We start from the raw sequence: 9,749 nt of genomic DNA, 5'->3' as shown, positions 1-9,749 counted from the left end.
AGAAGGGGAATGGGACAGAGAGGGCAGGAGAGAGGGAGAGAAGGAGAGGTGCAGAGAAAGCAGTGGGAGGTGGTTTGCATGGACTATGGATCAGAGTCTATTGACCGTGGATGGGTGGGCAGGTGAGGGACATGTTCAGTCAGGCAGTGGAGCCGCCTGGATCCTCCCATGTCAATGCCTTGTCTCAGGGCTCCTCACGCCCTAATGTGACCGGCCCGAGCCCCCCGAGCCTCGCTACGTCCTCCCGACGTGAAAAGCGCTATATCAAATGCAAGGATTATTATTATTACACGTTCACGTGCGGTTGGAGACAGACATGAAGTCGGTGTTCAACCTATCTGAGAAGCTTGTCTCTCTTTTCCTACCCCTAACCCCCAGCCCCCGCCTCCCGGGGGTTGGGGGGTGGGGTGGAGCTGGGGGCGAGGGGTATGAGAGAGGGAGACAAACTTATCCCCATGTCTGAAGTTGACTTTAGGATGGAGCGTTCAGAACTGGGAGAGGGAATAATAATAATAATATTCCTTGAATTTGATATAGCGCCTTATTGAGACGTCTCCAAGCGCTTTAAAGAATATATTGTAAAGTGGAGTGACTGTGTAATTTGTGGGTGAACAGCTGCAGCCAATTAATTGCGCGCAGCAGCGTCCCACAAAATCGTGGTTTGAGTGACCCTAATTTATTTTTCGGAGGAATTATTATTACCCACTGAAAGCGATCCGCCAACCAAGTTTCTACTTACTGCTAAATAAACAGAGGCGTGCGGAGTAAAGAAACTTGCCTTAGGATTCGCCCCGCCCGGGAATCGAACCCAGGTCCTCTCGCCTGCAAGGTTAGAAATACAACCGAAATAGTTCCAATTCAAAATATTGTTCAATATTGTGGCTGCTGTTTATTCACAGAGGCTGGGAGAGAGAGAGAGAGAGGCAAACAGAGAGAAATAGACAAAGATAGACACGAAAAGAGAAGGGGGGGGGGGGGGGGGGAGAGAGAGAGAGAGAGAGAGAGAGAGAAAGTCTGACAGAGTGAGAGAAAGACAGAAAAGCAGAATCAAAGAGAGAAAGACAGAAGAGACAGAAAGAGAGCTGGAGAGAGACAGACAGAGACACAGATCAGGTGGATCTGAAAAGAATAGGTGTTGAGGCTAACTTGCGCCTCACTGACTGCTCCTATTACTAACAGCTTCTCACTAGAGTTTGTTCCTTGAATCCTGGCGTGTGGTGGTGTGATGTCATGCAGCTTTGGGGCTTTTAGATTTATACCTTTTAAGATCACATTTGGTGCGCGAAACATTGTTATAGGGGAGAAACCGATTCGACATGATGTTACAATCACATAGAGGTTTAGGATATTTTTGCAGGTTGCATTTTATTTTGCCTAGAGTAAGATAGAAACACATTTACTGCACTTTTGAAGCACGTTTGAGACGTCCTCCTGACATGAAAAGTGTTCGATCAAATGTAATGATATTTTATTATTTATTATGGTAACATCCATTTCAATTCACTGTGACCAGCGAAAAACTGAATGCTCCCCATCCTGAAGTGTTTTTTTTTAATTTTTTGCAAATGAAACGTTGACTCTGAGATCAGGAGCACTTTCTGAATCTTGAGTCTTTTTCCTTTGTACAACACAAAAAGGGAATATTAATTGCAAGTTATTCTCTGCTGTCCAGATTTTTACTGCATATTTTAGCAAAGGGAACGTAAACTGCAGTCAGTATTATTTTAAACCAAATTTGCAGGTCCTCCCGACGTGAAATGCACTGGATCAAATGCAAAAATCATTATTATTATTCTTTTATCTTTCATGTTCCTTCAAGTTCTCATCTCTTGTTCCTGTGGCCAGCTTTCACTGTTTTTAATCTGTGCCTTTAAATGTCATGGTCAGACTCTGCGGTGAATCATTTTTCACTGGACATTTGAATAATGATAATAAGTTAGCGGTTTGTGTGTTTGAGTCAGCAATGTCAGGATCAGATGTGGTTTGAGGGACCTCTGAGCCCCCCTTCTAATGGGGGGGGTGACATCATCACACACACACCACCGGGACACACAAAGAACCTCATTACTCACTCCCGACCAGACGCTATTCCGCCCGGATTCTAGACGTCAACACAGAGCCAAAAAGACCTTCTCCTGTTCAGACAACGTGTTGGAGAGACTGTGCTGTAAAGCAGAGTTCTGTAGCCAAATGGTTAGCGAGCTCACCTCACAAGCGAGAGGACTCAGGTTTGATTCGTGGGCAGGGCAAAACCTTAGGCAAGTTTCCTTACTCCACATGCCTCTGTTTACCTAGCAGTAAATAGGAACCTGGTTGTTAGTCATTTGACAGATCGCGTTTCGGAGTAATAATTCCTCAAAAAAAAATGGTCACTCAATCCACAACTGTTTGTGGGACACTGCTTTGTGCAATTGGCTGCTGTGTTTCGCCAATAAATAGTCAATCCACTTTACAATATGTTCTGTGAAGTACTTTGGGATGTCTCAACGACATGATAAGGCACAATATCAAATGCAAATATTATTATTAATAATACTAGAATTAAAAGCAGTCATGCAAAAAGGGTAGGTTAGGTTGCAGGTCTGTAGGCTGCAGCGTTGTGGGCTGCAATTTTTTTTATTAAAAAAGAGGAAATCTCAGGAAACATCGCAACCTTGTGTGCAATGTCTAATGTCTCTTCCAGACTGACTGCTCAAGTGGTTACAGCTGTTCCATGAACACAAACACAGGTTTGGCACCTGTTCTTTTAACCCCAAAAAAGTCAGAAGGATTGAATGTAAAATTTGCATATTGTGGGCAAATCCGGTTAGAGAACGGAGAGCACTGCTCTCTGTAAGGTTCCATGAGCGCCCGTCACCTCCTGGTACATCCCTTGGGCTCAAGCCTGGACAATGGCCGTTTATCTGAGAAACTCCAATCCTTCCCCTGCCCTGATCGCCCCACCCACCCCCAAACACACACACCTCCATGTGAGCGGGGAGCGGGGATCGATAGGAATCAGGAATGTGACATGCGAGCTACTATTACATGCATGATCATCATTGCAGTACATCTCTTCTGCCTCTAGGTGTCAATAGTACATTTCTATAGACTGCCACATATCAAGCTCAGGGAGTTAGCATTACTTTCCTAATCATTTCTAAAGTTAGACTCTCCAATTCCAATTGCAAGTTCCCCATATACTGTTCTAGAGAGAGAGAGGTAAAGAGAAGTGAGGCTATAATGCACAATATGACTAACTTTCCCAGATATCTTCAGGTTCCAGTAATAGACAAGAGTAGAAAACAAGAACTGGATGGTGTGACTATGGGCTGACGGAGCACTGGTCCTCAGTGTTCCCTGGATTTGTTTTTGTGGTTAGCAAAATCATCTGAATATCCACGGATTACGCAATTGTCTCTTTGTTTGTCCTTTGTCCTAAAATATGGACAGTCATGACGTGTTAACCAGTGACTCATAGGTCAACAGACTGGCACCCCAGAGATTTGTTGCCCAGCGGACTCCATCCGATGCTCCCTCAAAGCAGCCTCTTTGCTCTTAAGGAATATTTGTGCAAAGGGTTTGCACCACAAGGAAGAATGGCAAATTGAGCCACAGAACATCGGCATTGAATCACACACTGCACAAGAATCAATTAGTTAATGCCTTTTGAGCACTGACTGTTCTTTTGTATCATTCAAAGGACGATGGCAAGGTCACAAGATCTTTGGGCCACTTGATCTGATCCTTCCTAAAATAGTATTCCACAGACCAAATGGCTTTGTTCTAGATTGGAAGGGTTTGTCTTTGAGGAGAGGTTAGAAATTCTTCTGCCGCTAAACACAAGTCTTTTTGTTCTAAAGTTCACTAAAAAGATATTTTAAGTGGAATAATTGTCTTGCAAGCCACTTTAACAAGGTTGAAACAAGAGTTCCTTCAGGTGTGGTCATCATGTTGATCAAATGCTCAGAAACTCAGCTACCAAGGGAGCTTCTGATGAAGACCTTCCAGCCCATTTGATCTCTCCAGAATACTCAACCTACCGTCCTCTCGCTATAGCATCGAGCGGTTTCCTAAATTTGTCCGACTTCCAGTGATTAATTCTTTTTCAGTCATCCTCTTCCAGTCAATTCTCCCTCTGTGTGAAGAGCCTTGTCTTGTTCTGTTGCCCAGTGTATTGTGCTGGGTTTACTTTCTCATCCCATTTAGCTCATTTAAATAAGGTCTCCTGTGAGACGTCACCATCCCTGGATATCTTTAGGCACCGTAGCAAGGTTGGTACAGAAGTCATTGATTGGCACCATTAGGGGCAAATGTGACCGGCCATGTACACTTCCAAATAATATCAATTATAATCCTTGCATTTTATATAGCGCCTTATCACGTTGTTAAGACGTCTCAAAGCGCTTCACAGGATATACTCTAAAGTGGATTGACTATATATTTTGTGAGAGAAACGTGGCAGACAATTGCGCACAGCAGTGTCCCACAAACAGTCATGGATTGAGTGATCAAATTATTATTATTATTTTAGAGGGATTATTACCATCGGAAAGTGATCCACCAATCGACTAACACTCCAAACCAAGCAAACAGCTATCCGGTCTGCCTACATCACAGTCACTACACTTTACAGTAAATCCTGCGAAGCACTTGAAGACGTTTTGATGACGTGATTACCAAATGTGAGGATTATTATTGTTAGGTTATCATCCAGCAGCTGTGGCTCAAACTCGAGCACAAGGCACGTTAGACAATCGGTCAATAAATGCATACTATTCCTATTAATTTAGCGCTCCGAGATGCTACCCACATGAAGGCACACTATATAAATGCAAGTTGTTGTTGTTGACCAAGTTACTAATTCTGTTTCCACGCCCAATAATTTTTCAATGTAAAATAGAATAAGCATTTTATACTCGAAATACGATATTCAAAATACCGGATACACAGATTAGTAATAACTTACAGTTCACAACAACCAACTCACTTTGACTTCTCCACCCCCTCTCTTCCTTGCTATGGACCCTGCCTGGACACAAGGCCTGAAATTCCACCTGGTGTTAGCTCTTGAGACTATTTTGTCTTGAAAGATGTACAGTGGCGCAGAATTGTGGAACATTCATTTTTTAAAAAAAGCTGTTGTTCTGAAGTTCTTAGAATTTTTTAAAAAATTGCACAATTTTGCTGAATTTAAGAATTTTCTCCAATGCCGTGTGACCTTAAATATTCAACGTCTAAAGTCTAAGACTAGGTGAAATTCTGGGCCTAACACTGGGTCTCTGTAATGCCCTTTTGTAAACAAGTACTTAGTGGCTCAGCTTAGTCCCAAACCCAATTCCCCGCTCCACCTTCCTGGAATTGTATGTTCCCACAGCTCGGATAGCCAGCAGTTATGTGTACATGTTCCCAACTCACAGTATGTGGGAATTAGCATTGTTATATCAGTAACAGCAAGTAAATAAATGTCACATGTTGCTAACCAAACACTCGAAGGTGCAAATATCATTGGTGTTTGAATGCAGCAAGCTATTTGAAGGCTCGCAAGACGCAATGTTCAACCTCCACTACTTTATGTGCATATTTCACTGAGTCCAAACCATAAGCCTCAGTAGTCTAGTCACTGGGTCAAGCATTGGGTAAGTTCCTGAGTTGTTCATTTAAACACATGTCCATTGCTGGAACATTCATTGCATTCGTCTCTCCACCCCAGTCTCTTGAGGACCGTGATTCATGGTGTGTCAATTTGGCTCAGTCGGTAGCACTCTCACATGTGGGTCAGAAGGTTGTAGACTTGAGCCCCGCACCAAGACATACAGCTCATGATCCAAACTGAAACTCGGGGTGGGGGTAAGGGGAGGGGAGAGTGCTGTAAGTTCATAGGTGCTGTCCTTTGGACGAGATGTAACACTCAGATGTTCTCTCTCATTGCTTCTAGTGACTTGGAAATGTTAAAGGGTTTCAAAAAAGAACCAAACAAGTTCCTGAGAATGAAAATAATTCCATCTTATTAGTTATTAGGGACATCCTGCCGACGTGAAGGACGCTTATATAAATGTGAATTTGTTATTGTTGTTGTTGGATGTCCGAAGGAATCTTTTGGGAAGTGGGCTGGCTGGCTGGTCTGCTTCCCCTCCCCTCCCTCCCCCAGAAACTTACTACAGTAAACAGACTCCAAACAGCATGAAGTTTGATATTTTCTTTTTAAAATGTTTGATTAACTTGAACTTACCCTCTCAGTTCTCTTTAACCACTTTGCTCAGTGACTGTATCCGGCACAGTTGATGTTTACTCTCCAGCACTTAGAGACCTGAATAAGGATCTCATATGTCTGGGGCCACAGCCACAGGAGCTTTATTTGAACAGCACAAACTAAAACCTCTCAACACGGTTACAGGTGTATTCCAGTCACTATGGAATTAACAGATTGTAAATTCATCATTAACAGAGACAGGTGAGAGATGACACTAACATGGGAAAGGTAGCTTTGGAGGCTACAGTGCATTTGGCTTAGGTATTGTGGAGCTTATTACATAATAAAAAATAATCCTCGCATTTGATACCGTGCTTTCCACGTGGGGAGGACATTACACAGCGCTATACAGGATTTTACCATAAAGTGTAGTGATGTGTGTATTGTATATATTTATTGAACAAAACCACTTTTTCCTCCGGTTTCCGATAAAACTGAGTAACAAAAGGCAAAGACTAACTAACACATCATCTCTTGTTTTTCAGATGAAGCTTTTCCTTATGCGAGGAAACAGAAGTACATCTTTAACATCAGTGCCTTGGAGACGGATGGCTTATTGGGCGCAGAGCTCCGGATTCTGAGGACACAGATAACTGACCCAAGGAGAACTCAAACTCCGGGTAGTGTGTACAGTCTTAGATTATCCAACTGCCTTGCAGACAGACAGAAACTAGTGGTGATAGACTCCCGCTCTGTTGACATCCTAGACGGGCCGAAATGGGAAGTGTTTAATATTTGGAAGCTCTTCAAAAACTACAGGAAGGAGCAGCAGTTGACTCAGCTGTGCTTTGAGCTGGAAGCCTTGGACAGGGGGAGGACAGTGGATGTGCGAAGTTTGGGTTTTGGCAGAGCCGGGCGCCAACCCAAAGAGAAAGCTCTTCTGTTAGTGTCTGGTAGGACCAGAAAACGGGACCTGTTCTTCAATGAAGTGAAAGCCAGGTCCGGGCAGGACGACAAGACTGTTTATGATTTCCTGTTCAACCAGAGGAGGAAGAGAAGAGCCCCCCACACGTCCCGCCCGGCCAAAGGCAAGAAACCCAAGCCAAGATGCACAAGGCGACCTCTCCACGTGAACTTTAAGGAGATGGGCTGGGACGACTGGATCATTGCCCCATTAGACTACGAAGCTTACCATTGTGAGGGTGTGTGCGATTTCCCCCTGCGCTCCCATCTCGAGCCTACAAACCACGCCATTATCCAGACCTTAATGAATTCCATGGATCCCGAGTCCACTCCACCAAGCTGCTGTGTCCCCACAAAACTGAGTCCCATCAGTATTTTATACATAGACTCTGCCAACAACGTGGTGTATAAACAGTACGAGGACATGGTCGTAGAGTCTTGTGGTTGCAGGTAGCACGAGGTCCTGATGTAACGGGCACTCGGTGACAGAGCGAGCGTGGGGCTTGGACCATCTTTGAGGGGGTTGTTGGAGAGGCAGTTTGGTTTTCTGGGGACGTCATTCGCTATCAAAGCATGGCTGGTCACTGGTAGCGAGTTTTTTTTCTAAACGCGAATAATGGCTGGTAGCCAAAGGGAATCACGGCACTAATCAAGGCAAGTACCAGCCCTGGCTGGAGAAGTCACTCAGCTCAGCCGCCACTTTGGAGCCAACCACATTTATTACTTGGCTCCCAAGTGCTCCCTCCAGATGGCACGTTCCTCCACTGGAGCCATATGAAAGCCAAGAATCTAATTGATGATTCAATGCTACGTGCTACTGTAATCCACACTACACTGTGCTCAGTCCACCCACCCATCACTGCCGTTTAGCTCACAGTGGGGGGACTGTGTCAGGACCCAGCAATTCCGAGACTGAGGGGGAGGGAAGGGGAATTGGGGTTGACGCTGAGCTCGAGAGGGCAGGAGTTCCAGAAAGTCTCGTGTTACCAGCTCAGAGCCAATTCAATTATCTTTTTAGTGGTCCTGGAGTCGATGGAAATTTCTGCTAGGATCCATCCAGCTTTGCCCAACTTGGAGCAACCTTACACATACACACATATACAGAGACAGATGGTGGGGGAGGGGAGGAGATGAAGTTTCCTCCTATACATCTCTTGTACAAAGCAAGCAACCACTAGTCACAGCCACTCATCACTGTATTCATCTCACATCCTGCACAGAAGTGATGCAAGAAAAACCTGGAAATAAAATGAGCGCTTTCTTCCCATCCCCGGCTCCTTCAACTCCTCGTCCACTGTGCATTGACCTGTCCCACCCCACCCTAACCCGCCTCCACCCCAGCCATGCTGGCCATCAATACACAGGTGGCTATCACTTGTGAGCCTGGAGGGGATGTCATGGGACAACCCAAGCTCTGGGTCTGAACAGTTACCAGAATTCACAACTGTGACAATTAACCAGACTCAGTCCATACATACCTTTACACCCTGAACCTATTAACTTGACGTCTGTTGGGTCTAGTGTGCGGCATTTCTTAGCAGATTTCTTAATAGGAAATACGTGATTAATAAACGTCTGAAATATCGAATAATGTTCTTGAGTTGAGGGAAAAAAAATTGGATGTGTTGCTCAGAACACTCACAGGTTTGGAAATGGGATAGTTTACCCATTTATTAAGGTATCCGTTAAGAAATGCCTGATTGAGCTGGTGTAGGTGAGCTGGTGACTGGCTTTATAACCTTTTGCTGTTGTTCTGGGGCAAAGTAAGAGGTGCAGGAGGGGAAGAGCCCGATATCTAGATTGAACCTTTTTTTTAAAAAAGGTTTGTTTGCAATTGTTGCTAACGGCCGTGTATTAAACATTTGCTTCTATGTTAAAGTGAATTTGTAAACCAAATACCTAACTTTTTAAAATGGTGCGTGGCCGAGTCCCTTATTAAAATCAAAATGTTCAACAGGTCAAACTTTGTGAGTGAGCAAGAGAACAAGTGAGTGAGTAAGTGAGTGACCAAGTGAATTATGCAATGCTTTGGTTGAAGCAAAAAGCATCCACATATAAACGCAAACTTGATGCAGACATGGGAAGGAAAGAGAATAGAGAGGGCAATAGTGGGGGCTCATGTGAAATGTGAACACCAACGCGGCCTGTTTCCATGCTGTAACTGTTTGTGTAACTGTCTGTAAATATAGGAATGGGGTGTGACTGGACTCTGACTACATTGGAAGCCCCGCCTAGGTGTGCCCTTGGCTATCTTGTACTCAATCTGCTTTTTCTTTAGTGTTTTTAAGAAATTGTGACAAGAAAATTATCCCATTGAGTTTCCCACCGCGGTCAGTCAGTGTGGTACTCTTTCCGCGCGTCTCTCTTTATTTTCCCCGAGAAATGGCTGAAATCACACCACTCAGTTGATGTTTCAAGTGTCCATGTCAGCACTGTGGAGCTCCCAGTCCAGGCTGACACTCCAGGACAGTGCTGGGTGGACAGCAGGACAGCAGGATGAGAAGCTCCAGATGCAGTGTTAAGAGTCGCCTACAAAACACAGTCTACACTTCACAGTAAATCCTGTGAAGTGCTTTGAGATGCGCTCCAGACGTGAAAGGCACTGTATCAAAAG

General features: G+C 44.4%; 1 protein-coding gene across 1 annotated transcript in view; it reads left to right on the top strand.

The window, feature by feature from the left end:
• gdf5 (growth differentiation factor 5) overlaps positions 1-7,804 on the top strand; it is an 8,308-nt gene extending 504 nt beyond the window's left edge. Inside the window, exon 2 of the mRNA XM_042341796.1 lies at positions 6,718-7,804. Coding sequence (XP_042197730.1) covers positions 6,718-7,589 — 872 coding nt within the window. The 3' untranslated portion in view covers positions 7,590-7,804. The remainder of the gene's footprint in view (positions 1-6,717) is intronic.
• Positions 7,805-9,749: the final 1,945 nt, after the last annotated feature.

This window comes from Callorhinchus milii, unplaced genomic scaffold, assembly GCF_018977255.1.
Source record: "Callorhinchus milii isolate IMCB2004 unplaced genomic scaffold, IMCB_Cmil_1.0 Scaffold18, whole genome shotgun sequence".
Lineage (NCBI taxonomy): Eukaryota > Metazoa > Chordata > Chondrichthyes > Chimaeriformes > Callorhinchidae > Callorhinchus > Callorhinchus milii.
This window is presented reverse-complemented; position numbering and strand designations above follow the sequence as displayed.